This window comes from Oryctolagus cuniculus, chromosome 4, assembly GCF_964237555.1.
Source record: "Oryctolagus cuniculus chromosome 4, mOryCun1.1, whole genome shotgun sequence".
In the NCBI taxonomy this organism is placed as follows: domain Eukaryota; kingdom Metazoa; phylum Chordata; class Mammalia; order Lagomorpha; family Leporidae; genus Oryctolagus; species Oryctolagus cuniculus.
The window spans coordinates 82515869-82533637 of NC_091435.1; the positions used below are offsets into that span (position 1 = coordinate 82515869).

A 17769-nucleotide genomic window follows, 5' to 3' on the forward strand; every position below is an offset into this window, starting at 1 on the left:
GATGAACGCCTGGAAAGATTAAGAGAGAGAGGAAGAGGGAATGAGGAAGAAGGTAAGAAAGGAAAGAGAAGGAAGAAAGAAAAGAAGACTTTAGGAATAAAAAGAGAAAAGAACTTCAGAAAAAAATTTAAGGCACAATGCTCTGCTGAATTTATACCAAAAATGTGAAAATTTAGATGAACTGGGCAATTTCCTTAAAATATAATATCAAAAATTAATCAAGAAAAAATAGATAGCCTGAATATGAACCTTTAAATTGAATCAGCAGTTTAAAAGAATAACCCACCCACTCACCAAAAAAGGTAGACCAAGATTATTCTACAGGCAGTTTTCATCAGACATTCAAAGAATAGGTAATTTGTTTAATGCAAACTCTTCCAGAGTTTAGAAAAAATGCTCTACAGCTAACTTTATAAGACTGATAGAATTTCAATGCCAAGACCACGCAAAGGCAGCCTAAAGAAAGGGAAATAAATAATTAGTAAATCTCAGAAATAATATAAATGAAAATATTCTAAACCAAACATCAGCAAGTCACATCCAATGTGGGATTTTTTTAAAAGCACATCATAACCAAGCTGAGTTTAAACCAGAAATGTAGGATGCAAATCACCATAAAAACAGCAGACAAGAAAACATGACCATCTCAGCCAACATAGGAAAAGTATTTCTTGGTAAGACTCTTAGTAAATGAAAAATAGGAGTTAACTCCCTTAAGTTGTTAATATCAATTAAAAACCTATAGTTAGCATAATTCCTAAAGGAAATACTTCCTTGAAAATGAGGAATAAGACTATGATGCCAGAAATCACCACTTCTGTCCAACATTAGGTTTTAGGATTTCACCAGTGCAATAAGGTAAGAAAAATGAACAAAAGCTATGATGGTAAAAGAGGTTCTGTTTAGGGGGCTAGCACTGGGGCGTAGCAGGTTAAGCCAGGCCTGTAGCACCAGTATCCCATAAGGGCTGCTCTGCTTCCAATCCAGCTCTCTGTTATGGCCTGGGAGAGCAGTGGAAGATGACCCAAGTGCTTGGGCCCCTGCACCCAGGAGACCCAGAAGAAGCTCCTTGCTCCTGGCTTTGGATCCACCTACCTCTGGCCGTTACGGCCATTGGGGAATGAACCAGCCAATGGAAGATCTCTCTTTCTGTATCGCCTTCTCTGTTTGTGACTCTGCTTTTCCTTTTCTTAAGATTTATTTATTTATTTATTCAAAAGTCAGAGTTACACAGAGAGAGGAGAGGCAGAGAGAGAGAAAGACAGAGAGGTCTTCCAACCTCTGGTTCACTCCCCAATTGGCCACAATGGCCAGAGCTGCACCAATCTGAAGCCAGGAGCCGGGAGCTTCTTCCAGGTTTCCCATGTGGGTGCAGGGGCCCAAGGACTTGGGCCATCTTCCACTGCTTTCCCAGGCCATAGCAGAGAGCTGGATCGGAAGTAGAGCAGCTGGGGCTCGAACCCGGCGCCATATGGGATGCCAGCGCTTTAGGCCAGGGCATTAACCCGCTATGCAACAGCACCAGCCCCAAACTCTGCTTTTCAAATATACTTTTTAAAAAAGTTCTGTTTAATTTGCAAACTAAGAAACAAACTAGTGATTATGTGCAAATAATAGTTATTTGCATAGAAAGCCTCCCAAATTTATTTATTCATCATCGGCAAAATTCTGCTTTCATGATCAGAAGTTTAAAAATGACTGCATTCCTAAGTGCCAGTGAAAAAATATTTTAAGCTTAGTATTTATTATTATAGGACAAGAAATCAAATGTACTTAAGAATAAATTTAATGGGCCAGCGCTGTGGTGTAGTGGGTAAATCTGCCGCCTGCAGTGTTGGCATCCCATATGGACACCAGTTCAAGTCCCAGCTGCTCCACTTCTGATCCAGCTCTCTGCTGTGGCCTGGGAAAGCAGTGGAAGATGGCCCAAGTCCTTGAGCCCCTGCACCGGTGTGGCAGACCCAGAGGAAGCTCCTGGCTCCTGGCTTCAGATCAGCTCAGCTCTAGCCGTTGCGACCAATTGGGGAGTAAACCAGCAGATGGAAGACCTCTCTCTCTCTCTCTCTCTCTGCCTCTCCTCTCTCTGTGTAACTCTGACTTTCAAATAAATAAATAATTTTTTTTTTAAAAAGAATAAATTTAACAAAAAGTACTTTATCTTTCTTTGTGGACAAAGTTACACAAATTCACTGAAATTAAAGACATTCTCATTATCCATATTTTGAGAAATAAACACCTATAGTTGAAAGGCCCCAAATCTATAATTTTATTACTCAGATGGATACACTTGTGCTTCCTTTCAGGATTTTTTTTGCTGTCTTTAAGAAACACGTACCTAGTGTATCCTGCTTTACTAACTTGATGCATAGCACGGGCATTTCTTCGCATTCCTATTTTTGTTCACGTGGCCTGAGAGAGAAAGCTTCTTGGCTTTAGATGGTGGTTCTTTCTCTGCCCCTCTCAGAAGCCAGGAAACGCCAACTCAGCCCAGCAGCAGGATTTTTTTATTTTATTTTATTTTATTTTTGACAGAGTTATAGACAGTAAGCGAGAGAGACAGAGACAAAGATCTTCCTTCCATTGGTTCACTCCCCAAATGGCCGCTACAGCCGGCGCCGCGCCGATCCGAAGCCAGGAGCCAGGTGCTTCCTCCTGGTCTCCCATGTGGGTGCAGGGGCCCAAGCACTTGGGCCATCCTCCACTGACCTCCCCGGGCCACAGCAGAGAGCTGGACTGGAAGAGGAGCAACTGGGACTAGAACCCAGCGCCCATATGGGATGCCAGCGCCGCAGGCGGAGGATTAACCAAGTGAGCCACAGCTCCACCTCCGCAGCAGCAGGATCTTGGGTGTTGTGTGGAAACTCCCGCCCTGAGCCTGGAGGACCCCCTCCCAACAATCCCCCAGCTGGAAACCGCTCTATAAGTAAGAGCAGCAGCACGGGGAGGACAGCCCCTCCCCCATGGCACCTCCTGCAGTGTGTCCTGCCACTCCTTCTCTGTGCCATCGAGTGTCCAGGCTCAGGGGCTCTCTGCTGCTTTATGCTTCTCCCATATGCTGCTGGTGCATGGATGGCACACGTCTGTGTTCGTCCGTGCCCCAGTGGAGTACGGACATCACCTTCAATTTCCGCGGGAAGTCATACCGCTTCCCAGGGAAAGCTCACCATTCACTCCACTCACTACTGGGTGTCCACACTGCCTCCAGGGTGTTGCTTTTGTAAACAAAGCTTTTACCACTCTCTGCGTGCCTAAATGCTTTGTTTTTCTTTCATGATTTCAGCTTGCTTCCTTACACAAATGTCTGTTAGAGGAATTACTGGTTAACGCAGTTACAAACACGTTCATGTTATTCCCACGTTCGGCCACATTTCTGTGCAGGTAGGTCATGCCAACTCACACCTCCATGGGCAGTGTAGGAGACACCACCTGTGTTCTGATAGCCACCCCTTTAGAAAAAAACCCTGGCTTTGCAATACCGATGTTAAATCTGGCCAAAGAGGGCTGGGCCCTGGTAGCCTCCCCTTCAGATCTTTGTTTAAAGACTTTGCTCATCCTGGGTGATTGATTAGAGTTTCCTGCTTCAGCCTGCGCTGCCGTGCAGTAGGAAAGCAAGTGAGCAGCCGCTGGGTGTTGGTGCTATAGTTTCATTGTCTTGGGGAACAAACCAGATCTGCTGGGCTTGCTGCGAGAGGGAAGAGATTAGCCGTGGTTACAATGCAGCCACAGGGGTTGTGGTCGGCAGCCACAGGGGTTGTGGCCCTCTTTCACCATGGCTGGAACCATCAGTGCTAAATCTCTCCCCTCAACTGTTTAGGAAAACAGTTGACAGAGAGCCAGCAGGTTATTCTTAGGTGAGGAATCCTGCTGAGGGGAGGGGCCCCCAGGAAAGTTCCTGTTTGGAGCAAATGGTCTCAAAGAGCTGGGTGCCTCCGTGAGGAATCCTGGGGGGGCAGGGGCCCCAAATGTATTCCTGGGCCCACGGCTGGAGCCCGCTTGCCTGTGTACCGGATGGGGCCCAGAGATCTAGGTGATTCTGACGCGGGTCCTCTATGGATCTCATTGTTGGAAACACTGCCCTTAAAATAAATGACAGTAGCCACTCTTAAAGATGTTTGCACGCTAAGCCCACCTGACTGAAGTTGTGAGAGAACGTGGGGTCTTAAGCAAGCTTTGTTCACAGCAGCCCAGCCTGGTCCTCGACACTCCAGTGCTGCCCAAACCAACCAGCCTTGTCTTTCGCCAGACTGCAAGCTGGACTCTTCTGGTCCCGAGAGACTATCAGATCCCCCAGAATGCTACACGCGAAAGGCATCGGCAGAGCAGAGAGCCAGAGCCGGAGCCGGAGCCGGAGCCGGGGGCTGTGAGGAGCTGAAGTGTGAGAGCAGCGAGGATGCCGGAGCCGGAGCCGGAGCCAGAACCAGGGCCGTGAGGAGCCCATGTGTGAGAGCCCCAAGCCCGTCCGCCCTCTCCCTCCCGTGACGTTCCATCTTCAGCTTCGCTGCGAAGACCCAAGCCAGCTCTCAGACGTCCCTGAACCCTCGCCTCCAGGAAAGGTCTCTGTCTTTGCCAGGCTCCAGCTTGCCTCGGAAGAGAGACTCCATCCTCCCCGAAAGGCTGGGCGCCTCCGAAAGTCCCGTCTGCTCCCCTCCTGCCCTGCGCCCTGCTCTCTCCACCACTTCCCTGTCCCAGGGCCTCTTCCTGCATGGCCTGCACTCTCTGTGTCTAGAATGAAATCCTTCCTCCTGTCTCCTGTCCTCCTTGTCGCCATCGTCTGTTCTGCCCTCGAGCATCTTGGAAGAGAGGCCCAAACTCACCACCTCCTCTTCCTCACCCACCCATGACACTCTGCCCCCACCACCTCATGGAAGCCACTCCCCTCCAAGTGTTCCAGAATCTCCCTCCTAGTCACCGTTATCAGTTCTGCGTTATCTCTGTGAAATGTGCCACCTGCCCCTTTATTTATGTGACACATTTACGGGGCACTGGCCTCTCTGTTGCCCCTTGGCCAGCGTCCCCATGATACACACATGCTTTACGCTCTCAGAAGCAGAGCATTGTCTCCACTCCTTCCCTCCCCCCCCCCCCGCCCCGTCCTCCAGTCCCCTGGGCGGCTTTTCTCAGCCCCTCGGGCCCCAGCTACAGCTGTGTTTCTGGGTGTCACCTCCAACCCTTCCCCTCTCTGCCACACACACTCTCTCCCCTCTTGCACAGTCGCATCCGCGGTCATGCCGTATGCACCTGTAGTTCTGCCTGGACGTCTCACCTTCCCGGCGCCTGCCTACCCAGTGTAACCTCTGAGAGGTGAACTTTCCTCGCACCATTTCCTCGTGTTCCTGCCTTCTGCTAATTGCTAACAGTAGTCTCCCAGGTAGCCGGGCCACAACCCAGATCACCTTCAGCTCCTTCCTCTTCCTTGTCCCCTCCGTCACAGTTGGGCACCGGCTCTTATTCCTGGAGACCGCTTCTCCGTCACACCCTCAGGGTCGCTTGGGCATCCTCATGACTTCCTCACAGCAGCTCCCTCACTGCCCCTCCCAATCCAGGCTGCCCACCCCCCTCCAAGCCCCCAGCTGCACCACTGAGGGTTGATCTTCAGCCCTGGGAACCAGGAAGGGCACTTTCCCCACCAGCCCCTCAGCAAGTTCGCTCTGGGAAAGGGCCTTAGGGCCTGCCCAGGGAAGCAGCTCTTCCGGTCCTGACACCACAGGTCACATTGTCTTACGAGAGCCATGGAGACCGGTGACTGGATTGCTCCTGCCACCCCCTCACACCCCCTCACACCTGTGACAAGGCTTGGTGACGGCAACCTTCCTCTAGTCATGGCTGAGCAGTGTCCAAGGGTCCTGGTGTTCTGTGTGCATGGCAGGACGGCTTCTGTTGGGAGGCACCATTGCCGGGACTTTCCTACACTACACGCGTGGTTTCTGCGGGAGACAAGGTCTCCATTTTGGATGGCTGAGCGTCATGGACTGCTGCGATTAACCGACCCAGACGTCTGGAATTTCTGGTGTACTTCTCTCAAAGGACACATTTTGGACCCATGATGAATAAATGGTAACTTTTTTTTTTTTTTTTTTTTTTGACAGGCAGAGTGGACAGTGAGAGAGAGAGACAGAGAGAAAGGTCTTCCTTTGCCGTTGGTTCACTCTCCAATGGCCGCCGCGGCCGGCGCGCTGCGGCCGGCGCACTGCGCTGATCCAAAGGCAGGAGCCAGGAGCCAGGTGCTTTTCCTGGTCTCCCATGGGGTGCAGGGCCCAAGCACCTGGGCCATCCTCCACTGCACTCCCTGGACAGCAGAGAGCTGGCCTGGAAGAGGGGCAACCGGGACAGAATCCGGCACCCCAACCGGGACTAGAACCCGGTGTGCCGGCGCCGCTAGGCGGAGGATTAGCCTAGTGAGCCGCGGCGCCGGCCTTAAATGGTAACTTTTTATGTTTGCCTAGTGCTTTCTAGCATTGGCCCCATTTCACAGATGAGGAAACTAAGATTTGAGACAGCTAAGCCCCTAGCCTAGTGTTACACACCTGGAGAGCAGCAGGACTGGGGGCTCTGAGAGGGGAGCTCTGCTCAGCTCTGGGGCCGTCACCACGTGGACGCAGAGCTCAAGTAGGGACGGAGGGACATGCAGAGGGGTCTGAGCCCGGGTGCAAGTCTGGTACATTGTCAAGGGCAAATGACGGGATGCTGGGATATCTCTACCAGTTCTCCTACGATCTCCTCTCCATGGTGCTATCAGAGTGGGTTGTGATGGCTTTGGACCTGCTGGGCTGATAAGACCACCATCCAAAGACACATGTGTGGCATTGTCTAACATAAATGTTCATTTTTAAGAAGCTCTCTCCAAGGAGGGAGCCTTGTCCAGCCCCGGAAGTGGGGGACAGCCCTCTGTTCATCAGTTCCCTACCACCGTGCCAGCCAGAGAGCTCTCTGCTAGGTGCTCACTGGTCTCCCCTTGAACTTCTCGGGTGGGGGGCATCCAGGAGTTGTCCTCTGCCTTTCAGAGCGCTGAGAAGGCAAAATGAAAGTGAAGACCAGATGGCTTCTCCCAGGTGTTGTGAGAAGGCCTTGGGCAGATGGGGCGGGGCTGACTCAGGACTGGGAGTGGTGGCAGCAGGTGGCGATGCTGGCGATAACATTCCATCCGGAGCAGCCCGAGGTCACTCCCCCAAGGGAAGACAAAGCCTGTGCCCTGCATGCCTGTGGCTGGGGCTTATTCTTAGCATCTAATCTGTTTATCTGGAGTTTTTCCTGGAATTGGAGGAATTGGAGGAACCCATAGGTGAGGAAACCTGTCACCTCCAGGTTTCATTTTTCTGCTGTTATTTCTCCTTTGCTGGGCTGCCAAGGGCAGTGTGGAGCCCAAGGCAAACACCCAGCTGCGAGGATAGCCGTGGGCAGCAGGTGTGGGGATGAGTCAAGAAGTTGGGGAGAGGGATGGAGCCACCAACTTCCAGTCTGGCCACAGGGTCCTGCCCATAGGCTGTGTGGTCTTTAGAATCAACCGTGACCAATGGGACATCCCCTGGGCACTTTTCCTCTATAACTCCTAGAATTCAAGATGAGCAGAGACAGTAACTCCAAATGCCCCTGGAGCAGCTCACCTCAGGATACCTGCAGCAGCTGGAACACACCTGGCCCGCTGCTGCACGGTCACGCGATGTATAAATGAGCCCTTGTGTCTTCCATGCCCTGGTCCCTGGCTCCTTCAGTGGAGGCTGGAGGAAGGGTGAGATTGTACTTTTGCATGGTGCCCGGACCAGGAGGAGGCCAGCATGATGACTGCAGGCTTCCTGGTGCAGCCCTCGGCTGGGAGGGTGTGCCTACCTCCACGGGGAGCCAGGAGAGATGAGGCTCCAGCACCAAGACGGCGGAGGCTGAGGACCAAACTTCTTCTGAGGAGGGGAAGGTGTTGGGAACCAGGCAGCTGGTGCTGGGCTGGTGTGCTACGGTCGGAGCTGGGTTTGGTGTCTCTTGGCTTGGCCCTGGAGCTTCTGTGGCTATTGGCTGGAGAGCCGAGGTCCCATCGCCATCAGATGCTAGAGGGAATGAGGCTAGGTGACCAGCAGCAATGCCCACGGTGAAGAAATGCCTGGTTGAGAGGCTTGGCTTTGTGTGACGTCAGCAGTATGTTGGAAAGAATACACAGGGCTCTTGCTGTGGAGCCAGATGGGATGGGTAGAGTCTAAATGACCTCCCTTGGTGTCACTGACCTGAACTTTTGAGGTCAGCCCAGAGGACTGATGAGGGACAAGAGGGGGCTTGAGAAACCTGGGATGACATCAGTGACTCCCCACCCCCTAGCACCCCAGAGCACAGTGCCGCTGGTCTCTGACTTAGGGAAGAAGGGAAGGCTACAAGAGAGCGGTTTTGTAGGGATTATTGTGACTTGGTTGGTTTTGCTGGGACTCCTGCCAGACAACCGTGCTTGACACGCCCTAACCAGCTTCTTTCTGAACCTGATATGGGCAAGAAACAGGAGAATCTGATGAGGCCATGCAATGGTTCAGAGCATAGATCCCAGAGTCAGAATGACCACCATGTGCTGTGTGACTCAGACAATTTTCATGACCTCTCTGAGGCTTAGGGTCCTCACACAGAAAATTAGGGTAATGATAGATAAAAGTCCCAACGGGGTAATGTATATGCAATACTCAGCTCAAAATCTTAGCTCAACAGACATCGCTCTGCACCACCTGTTATCTTTGTCTCTATGGAGCCCTGAGATGCTGGCAAAGGCAGCCATCCCTGGGACCCAATCCTCGTCAGAGCAGGCCCTCTGCTTGCTGCTGTTTTGTTTTGTTTTGTTTTTTGACAGGCAGAGTGGACAGTGAGAGACAGAGACAGAGAGAAAGGTCTTCCTTTGCTGTTGGTTCACCCTCCAATGGCCGCCGCGGCTGGCGCACTGCAGCCAGCGCACCGTGGGGATCTGAAAGCAGGAGCCAGGTGCTTCTCCTGGTCTCCCATGGGGTGCAGGGCCCAAGCACTTGGGCCATCCTCCACTGTACTCCCTGGCCACAGCAGAGAGCTGGCCTGGAAGAGGAGCAACCGGGACAGAATCCGGTGCCCCGACCGGGACTAGAACCCGGAGTGCCAGCGTCGCAAGGCGGAGGATTAGCCTAGTGAGCCACGGCGCTGGCTCTTGCTGCTGTTTTACACTTTCCCAGATCACTACTCCACCACCAGGCCGAGTCACAGCAGCTTCTGCCTGGACGCCTACAGCTGGCTCCTCACTGGTCTCTCGTGGCACCCCTGCCCCTTCCAACCTATTTTCCGTACAGCATCCTTACCTAAAACCCTTCAGATCCATAATCCACTGCACAGCGTGCAAGGCCTGCGTGACCTAGCACCTGCCTCCTCACAGACACCCTCCAAGGGGCCAAGCTCTTTCCTGACTGTGCACCTACTCTCGCTCTGCCTGTCTTTCCCGCCATGTGCTGCCCCTGGCTTGCCCTCAGCCTGCGGGTCTCAGGCATACAGACAGCACGTCCTCAGCGAGGTCCCATCTGGGCTCACTGACCTAAAGGAAGCTCCCCACACACATGTTTGTTCCTCATCGCACTCACCGCTTTGGTAAGTGGGAACTTTTCTGTAATTATTTAATGTCTGTCTGCCAATGGGGAGATCCCGGCTCTGGAAGGTTGAGCCACGTCTGTCTCGATCCTCCCCAAGCACACACAGTGCTCTCCTAGAACAATGCCAGGTGCATTATGGTGTGTAACGAACAAGTGAATGAATGAATGAATGAATGGCTCCCTCGGCAGAGGCTGTGCATGCCAGCCTGGTTTGTAGGTTTGTTTGCGGAATATTGTGTGTTGCCGTGGAAGCTTGGTCAACCAGGGCTTGGGAGACCCGGATTCAGACCCCCTCAGGTCACGTGATATAGACAGGTCAGCTGACATGAACAGAGAGCTTCAGAAGGCGGAAGCCCTGCCTTACTCATCTTCCCTACAGAGCCCCTGGCATGGGTAGCAGTTCAGCAAGCGAATGAATAGCTCCCAAGTCCAAGCTCTTTCCTATTCCGAATTCCCCAAAACCTGCTATCAACTGGGCTTTTGCAACCCAACAGCGATGTAAGTTGAGGGTCCTCTCTGTAGAGAGCAGTGGGCAACACAGTCCTGAGATGCACAGGCAGGGGGCACCAAGCTGCCCGTGACAAGGACCAGGACCCACCATGAGCCTGGCCGCCATTGTGCGGGCCTCATGCACAGACAGACACAGGCACTGGGATCCTGGGGCCTCTTCAGAGCCTCAAGGGAGGTGTCGAGGGTGTAACCCTCTGCAAACAAACCCAACAAATTCAGTGCATTTCAGCTCGACTCTGCAGTCTACACTGGGGGATGGGGCGGCAAGGAAGCTGAATGCCCCCTTGCAATGAACGCAGCCTCGTGGGAATAAAACGTACACAAGGATTCGGACAGTGTAGCCGCGTATAGAATGACAGAAGCCAACAACTCTTACTCCTTCAACGTCTAGCCTGGAAGCCGATGCTTCCCGGCCAGCCCCTGGCTTCCCGCTTGCCCGTGTCCTAAGCACACATGGCCTTGTCCCTATTTCGACTTCTTTTCCAGAGCAGGGGGATCTAGATCTCATGTCACCACTTGTGGGCCGCACTGACCACCCTGAACAAACAAAGAAGGAATGCGTTGTCATCCATCTAATGACAAGTCATGGCACCTGACCCCGGACACCTGCGGCTCTTTCATGACCTTGCCATGCTAGCATCCCCTCCTTTATGGCCCCTTTCTAAGCCCCCAAACACCCTCACGCAGCAGAGCCTCAGAAGTTTGCCATGCTCTCATCTATCGATAGATTAAATACTCTCTTTCCTTTATCCCAAAACCTCGTTATTTTGATTGGCACCAGGGACAGACACTGACCTATCGGTAAGAGCACAGGGGAGGGGCTGGTCCTGTGGTATAGTGGATGAGGCTGCCACCTGCAGCACCAGCATCCCATATGGGTGCCAGTTCAAGCTCTGGGTGCTCCACTTCCGAGCCAGCTCCCTGCTATGGCCTGGGAGGGCAGTGGAGAATGATGGCCCAAGTCCTCGGGCCCTGCACCTGCATGGGAGACCCAGAAGAAGATCCTGGCTCCTGGCTTCGGATCAGCCCAGCTCCGGCAGTTGCAGCCATTTGGGGAGTGAATCAGCAGATGGAAGGCCATTCTCTCTCTTTCTCTCTCTCTACCTCTGCCTCTCTGTAACTCTGCCTTTCAAATAGATAAATAAATCTTAAAAAAAAAAAAAAAAAAAAAAAAAAAGCACAGGGGAGTAAATGGGAAGAGATGGCCATGCAGTCTCGGTCCTGGCCCTGACAGAAGTGGCTCCTGGAGCTGCACGACGTGCCTGCTGGAGTCCCTCAGCAGTGCCGGGAAACCCGAGAACAGCGTGGGTGCAAAGCCACCGCATGAGCCCACAAACGGCCAACAGCGTCTTGGCCTCTCCTGGCAATGAAGACACAAACCATTTGCACGTCACACACGGCCAGACCACACTCTGCCTTGGAGCCAAGCCCGGAAACCAACAGCGCAGAGGAGATTGCGAGGCAGCGAGCCGAGCCGTGCCGCAGAGCTGTCAGCTGCAGCGTGCCTCTGTGCTGTAGGGGTGACACCATCCTGCCATCAGCCGCATTCTGCGTAAACCAAGCCAGCGCCCGCTCACCGCAGGAAAGACAGGCGTGGCTCCTCAAACAGCACCTGCCCCTGCGCTGACAAACGTCCCCTCTCAGGTTGGCCACATGACCCCCTCGTCCCCCTCTCCCCGGCTCTGAAACCGAGCGTTCCCCCCTCAAACAAGGGTCATTCTACCCTCATGACAGTGCTGTGCAGTGGCCCCTTTCCATTTGGCCCGCTTTGCCAATGAAGACCCTGGGACTGCCGAGCTAAAGAGACTTCGCCTATAGCCGGCAACGCGGACTGACCCGGGCCTTCTGGTTTTAGGTCCTCGCTCTGCACCCTACAGCCATGGAGCCACGGCCTGAAGGCGGCTGATTTTTCTCGGCAGGACCTCTCGTCCAGGGAACCTCTCCTTGTGGGTGTCCCTGAGCTCGGGGGACAGATGGGCCGTGGAGGGTGTGGTAGGGGATAGGGGAGATTTTGGGGTTCCCTGAGAGAAGGCTAGCAGGAACCTTCACCTCTGGGCCCCTGTGGCTGGAGGGCTCCTCCCCCGCCTGCACTTGCCACAGCCTCAAAACCTCCGAGGCCGCCCAGGGTGGAGGCCCGGGTCAGTGGGCCGTGAAGGGCTCATTTTGGCCCCGTTTCCTCACCGTGGGGCATGGCCGTGGGACTGCCAGGTTTTGCTCTGAGTCATGCTGCTGGGAACCACCAGGGGCCACTGGGCTTCCATTGGCTCCTCGTCCGGCCCCCCGCCCCCCTCCCAGCCCCCTGCCCTTTGCCTTTCACCCTTTTACAGCAGGAAGTCCTTGCCACTGCCAGCCCTGTGCCAAGGCCCGGGGTGGAGGGAGGGGTTCCTGCTGGCTGAGGGCAGAGTAAGCTCTGGCACCTGCTTCCCTGTGCCACCCAGGCTTGGGGAGGGTCCTGCCAGCAATGCGGAAAGACACCCTAGAGCAAATGGAGGCAGGTCACCTGGGAGCTGCCCTGGTGTGGGGGGGTACTGCCTGCCTAGCCCGGGATCTCCATCAGCTTCCTGGGTGCCATCTCCCATGCCACATGCCACGCCCACCTCCCTGCTCCAGCTCTGCTCCATATACAGCACTCAGCTCCAGGCACACACACTCCTCCGGGTCCGACTAGCTGTTGGTCCTCCATGCCCTCTGAGGCCACGCCCTCTGTTGCCCCAGCCTCGCCCCCTTCCTAGCTTCTCTTGAGCATGGTGACCCTGACACAGGTCAAGTCACCTAATGCTTTGGGGCTGGTTGACTTTTTTTAAAAAGATTTATTTTATTTATTTGAAAGGGAGAAAGAGAGAGAGAGATAGAGAGAGAGAGAGAGAGAGAGAGAGGCCTTCCATCTGCTGGTTCACTCCCCAAGTGACTGCAAGTCAGAGCTAGCCCAGGCTGAAGCCAGGGGCCAGGAGCTTCTTCTAGGTTTCCCACATGGGTGCAGGGGCCCAAGCACTTGGGCCATCTTTTGCTGCTTTCCCAGGCCATTAGCAGAGAGCTGGCTCAACAGAGCAGCTGGGACTCGAATCGGCACCCGTATGGAATGCTGGCACTGCAGGAGAGGCTTAATCTACTACGCCACAACACTGGCCCCTAGGGGTTGGCTTTAAGCCACAGAAGGTGGAAACCTAAGAGATCAGGGCTCAGGAGTCGTGCCATTCGCTGCCCCTAGGAGAATTGATGGGACCGGGCCCTGGCCAGGACGGTCAGCAGCAAAGCCAGGCCTGGCCCCAGGACTCCTGCATCCCGGTCATCTTCCCTGTGCTGCCCGGGAGTCCTCACTGCCACAGGGGCCCCTTCCTCCACACCCTCAGGCCAGGACTCTGAGGGGCTGGCCGTGGGGGGCGGGGGGCTCCTTCTAGCCTCTGTTTCCGCACTGTGGTAGGAGAGGGGTGGGGAGCATTGGGGTCAGCTGTGGGGTGTTGCCATTTACTCCTAGCCTAGTCCTTAAAATTTCAAGGGTAGTGAGGGTGCCACTTCCGGCCGCGAGGAGCCAGCCCCAGGTTGCCATTTCTGCTGCGGCAGGGTGCCAGGGCTGTTGGGGTGGGGAGGAAGCTGCGGTTCTAACCCTGCCTGGGGCTCCTGACCCCTCACGCTCTCCAGACCCCAGACACTCCCAGAGGACTCAGACACCAGGCACACCGTGCAACCCATCTGGAGCTGGCAGGAGAGCCGGGAAGGGGCAGGAAGAGGCCCGGCTGCACCCGCCCCAGCTGCCAGGGACGTCGGGCTGTGCAGCTGGCTGAGGCCACTGCCTGAGCCACGAGGCCCGTCTGAGGGCATTTGGCCAAGAGGAGACTTCACCCCAAGGTCGGGGGCAAGAAGCCTACTGCTCCCCCGGCTATGCCCCACCTTTGCGCCCCTCCCCGCCGCTGTCCTGGCTGGTCCCTGCCTTCTCCCTCCGTGCGCCTCCTCTGGCCTGCCCTCTGTCTCCATCCCCTCAGCCTTGGATGTGTCGGTCTCCTCGGCCTTGTCCTCTGCCTGCACGTGTCTATAGGAGGTTTTCTTCCATCTCTGTCACCTAGCTTCCTGTCTTTCTCTGTCAGTCTCTGTCGTCCGCACTCGCCCCTCCCTCCAGCTCTGCCTACCTGTCTCTTTTGCCCCACACGCTAAGCCTTGCCCCCCAGGGGCTCCCCCAGAACCAGGCCACCCCCATCCCCAGACATCTCTGCTCTGTCTCTGTTCCCTCTCTTCTGTCTTGGTCTTTCTAGTGTTTTCCCTCACTCTTCCCCCATTTCTGCCCCGTCCCTTTCCCTAGTCCAAGCTCCCCTGCTGGACCCCTGAAGCCCACCTCCCTGTGCCCCCAGAACACTGCAAGGCGCATCACTTACCCAGGAGCACCGTGCAGAGGAGGCAGGAGTACAAACAGCTCAGGAACCCCGTGGGGGCCCTGGTCCAGGGGGCCCCCGCCATGGCTGCAGACGGCTCCCGGGGCTCCACAGCACCCAGCCCAGACACAGCCCAGCGAGCAGCAGAGGTGAGTCTGGCCCGCCGGCAGCTGGCCAGAAACAGGTGTACTTCCCCACAGGGGCCCGAATGAGTACCTAGGGGGAGGAGGACAAAAGAAGGCGGGGCCCGGTGCCAATCATCCTGGGGCTGGCTTTTCTTTCCTCAATCCCCACCCCCTCCCCCCACCAGGAAAGAAAATACTGATACACCCATTGCCCTGCTCCTCTGCACTGGGGGGTGTGGGGGCGTAGGGACAAGTCACCCGGGAAATGCGTGGGCCGGCCTCCTGCCTGGGTCCCTGGCCCTCTCTTCCTGCCCCTGTCCCACCAGAGCCTTGGATGACCCCAGAGGGAGCCACTGGGTCACTTCATGGGACGGATAAGAATGGGAGAGGAGGGGCGGAGAAGGGGTGAGTTCAGCACAGGCAGTGGGAGTCTGTGTGAGGTGAGAGGCAGGAAGCAGAGACGCTGTGAGCGTTTCTCGGGTAGGACTGCTGGGCTCGGATGCCTGCTTGGCGCCTGCTCTGGGTAGACCCGCAGCCCAGAGCCGGTGCAGGGGCGATCAGGGCGAGCAGCCTGAGGAACGCGGCCTGGATGGAGGGGCTGAGGGGAGCAGCTGGGGAGACGTGAGTAACTGGGGTGCCACTTGGCCCAGCAGTTAAGACGCTGATTATAATACCCGTGGTCTTCGGCAGAGGACCTAGGGCCGTGGGACCCTGGCCTGGCTCTGCTCCTGTCTCCAGTTTCCTGCTAACACACATCCTGGGAGGCCGTACTGACCGCTCAACTGATTGGGTTTCTTTTTCTTTTTCCTTTTTTTTTTTTTTTAAAGATTTATTTATTTATTTGAAAGGCAGAGGACTCAGGGAGTCCTCTTGGAGTCAGAGGCAGAAAAAGAGAGACACAGAGAGAGAGAGGTCTTCCATCCACTGGTTCACTCCCCAGATGGCTACGATAGCCAGAGCTGTGCCAATCCAAAGGCAGGAGCCAAGAGCTTCTTTTGGGTCTCCCACACTGGTGCAGGGGTTCAAGCACCTGGGCCATCCTCTACTGCTTTCCCAGGCCATAGCAGAGAGCTGGATTGGAAGTAGAGAAACTGGGACTTGAACTGGCGCCCTTATGGCATGCCGGCACTGCAGGCGGTGGCTTTATCCGCTATGCCACAGCACCTACACCCGATTGGGTTTCTAACACCCATGTTCCAGATCTGAACCGAGTCCCTGGCTCCTGCCCCTACAGTGCTTTGGGCATTTGAGGAGTGAAACAGTAGCTAGGTGTTTCTCTCTCTCCCCACCCCCCACTCTCTGTAATAAATTTTAAAACATTAAAAAGGGGGAGTGTGGGAATAGCAGTGACCTAGGAGGAAGTGGGGGATGTTTTTAGAGACCTCAGGGCTCATGGCAAACCATTTGGCCTGCTGGGACGCACAGGCACAAGCAAGCAGGGAAAGGGCCAGCACACGGGGGTGCCAGGCGGGGTCCCTAAGGTGAGGGAGGGTGCGTGGTGTGCTGCACAGAGAAAGCAAGGGTGACTTCCCACGGCCCTGGCCAGAGTGGATCCCTGCGTCTGATACTGCACACTCCATTCCCTGTGAGGTGAGCTCAAGATCCGGGCACTGCGAAGCCCAGGACGAGGAGGCAGCGTGTCCATATCCCCAGCAGCCAGCCTTGCCCAGGGAGGCACAGGGCCGGCACAGGGGCGTCATCTCAGAAGACCGAGGGCCCTACCACGCTGTGGACCACTTGCCTTCTGAAGCGAGAAGTCCGCTTATGGCCCAAGCCCAATGGCAGGACACCAGTGCTAGAACACAGATGCCGTAGAGAAGGGACACGGCGTCCACATGAGTCCCTCCGCCTCTGTGTGGACCAGTGGATCCCATCCTTCCCTGGAAGCAGGAACATTGTGCAGGTAAAGTCTGGGGCAGCGAGAACCTGGACGGAGGAGCCTGCATGGACATCAAGGCCCAACTTGGCCTTCTTGGTCCTTTTTCTGTGTTCTTGCTCATTGGATCTCCCTACAGACTTGGCATGCATGTTTGTTTAATGACTTTCTCTGGACCACAGTTTCCCTTCTACTGAGGAGACTAAAACATCTCAGGTTTGCCAAAGCAAGAGTTGGACATCGGGGCTGGTGCTGTGGCGCAGAGGTTAAAGTCCCGGCCTGCACTCACATCCTACCTGAGTGCCTGGGTTTAAGCCCCAGCTCCACTCTCAATTCCAGCTTCCTGCTAATGCACACCCTGGGAGGCAGCAGGTGATGGCTCCTGTACTTGGGTCCCGGCCACCCATATGGGAGACCAGATTGAATTCTTGGCTCCTGACTTTGGCCTGGCCCAGCTCCTGCTGTTGTAGGCATTTGGAGAGTGAACCAGTGGATGAGATCTCTCTCTCCTTCTGCCTGTGTGTCTGTCTCTCTCTCTCTCTCGCTCAGATAAATTTTTAAAAATAAAGAAAAAAGAGGTGCCTGGGCTGTGGCATAGCAGGTGAAGCAGCCTCCTGCGGTGCTGGCATCCCATATGGACATCCATTTGAGACCTGGCTGCTCCACTTCCAATCCAGCTCTCTGCTATGGCCTGGGAAAGCTTGGGCCCCTGCACCCACGTGGGAGACCTAGAAGAAGCTCCTGGCTCCTGGCTTCAGATCGGTGCAGCTCTGGCCGTTGTGGCCATCTGGGGAGTGAACCAGAGATGGAAACCTCTTTTTCTCTCTCTGCCTCTCCTTCTTTCTCTGTGTAACTCTGACTTTCAAATAAATAAATAAATCTTTTTAAAAAATAAATAAAAAATAAGGCCGGCGCCGTGGCTCAATAGGCTAATCCTCCACCTTGCGGCGCCGGCACACCGGGTTCTAGTCCCGGTCGGGGCGCCGGATTCTGTCCCGGTTGCCCCTCTTCCAGGCCAGCTCTCTGCTATGGCCAGGGAGTGCAGTGGAGGATGGCCCAGGTGCTTGGGCCCTGCACCCCATGGGAGACCAGGAAAAGCACCTGGCTCCTGGCTCCTGCCATCGGATCAGCGTGGTGCGCCGGCTGCAGCGGCGGCCATTGGAGGGTGAACCAACGGCAAAGGAAGACCTTTCTCTCTCTGTCTCTCTCTCTCACTGTCCACTCTGCCTGTCAAAAATATAAAAAAATAAAAATAAATAAATAAATAAATAAAAAATAAAAGAAAAGAAAAATTAAAAAAGGGGACCCAGGAAAGATGGGCC

General features: G+C 54.8%; 1 protein-coding gene across 5 annotated transcripts in view; it reads right to left on the reverse strand.

Annotated features, from left to right (window-relative positions):
* The window catches only part of MUC4 (mucin 4, cell surface associated), a 54387-nt gene extending 39733 nt beyond the window's left edge, over positions 1–14654 (reverse strand). For 3 of the 5 annotated variants that reach the window (XM_070072262.1, XM_070072264.1, XM_070072259.1), the window contains exon 1: positions 14450–14654. In XM_070072262.1, the coding sequence (XP_069928363.1) occupies positions 14450–14531 (82 nt within the window). In that variant the 5' untranslated portion in view covers positions 14532–14654. The remainder of the gene's footprint in view (positions 1–14449) is intronic. The other 2 variants (XM_070072263.1, XM_070072260.1) reach the window with 1 other exon arrangement.
* Between the last annotated feature and the right edge of the window lie 3115 nt (positions 14655–17769).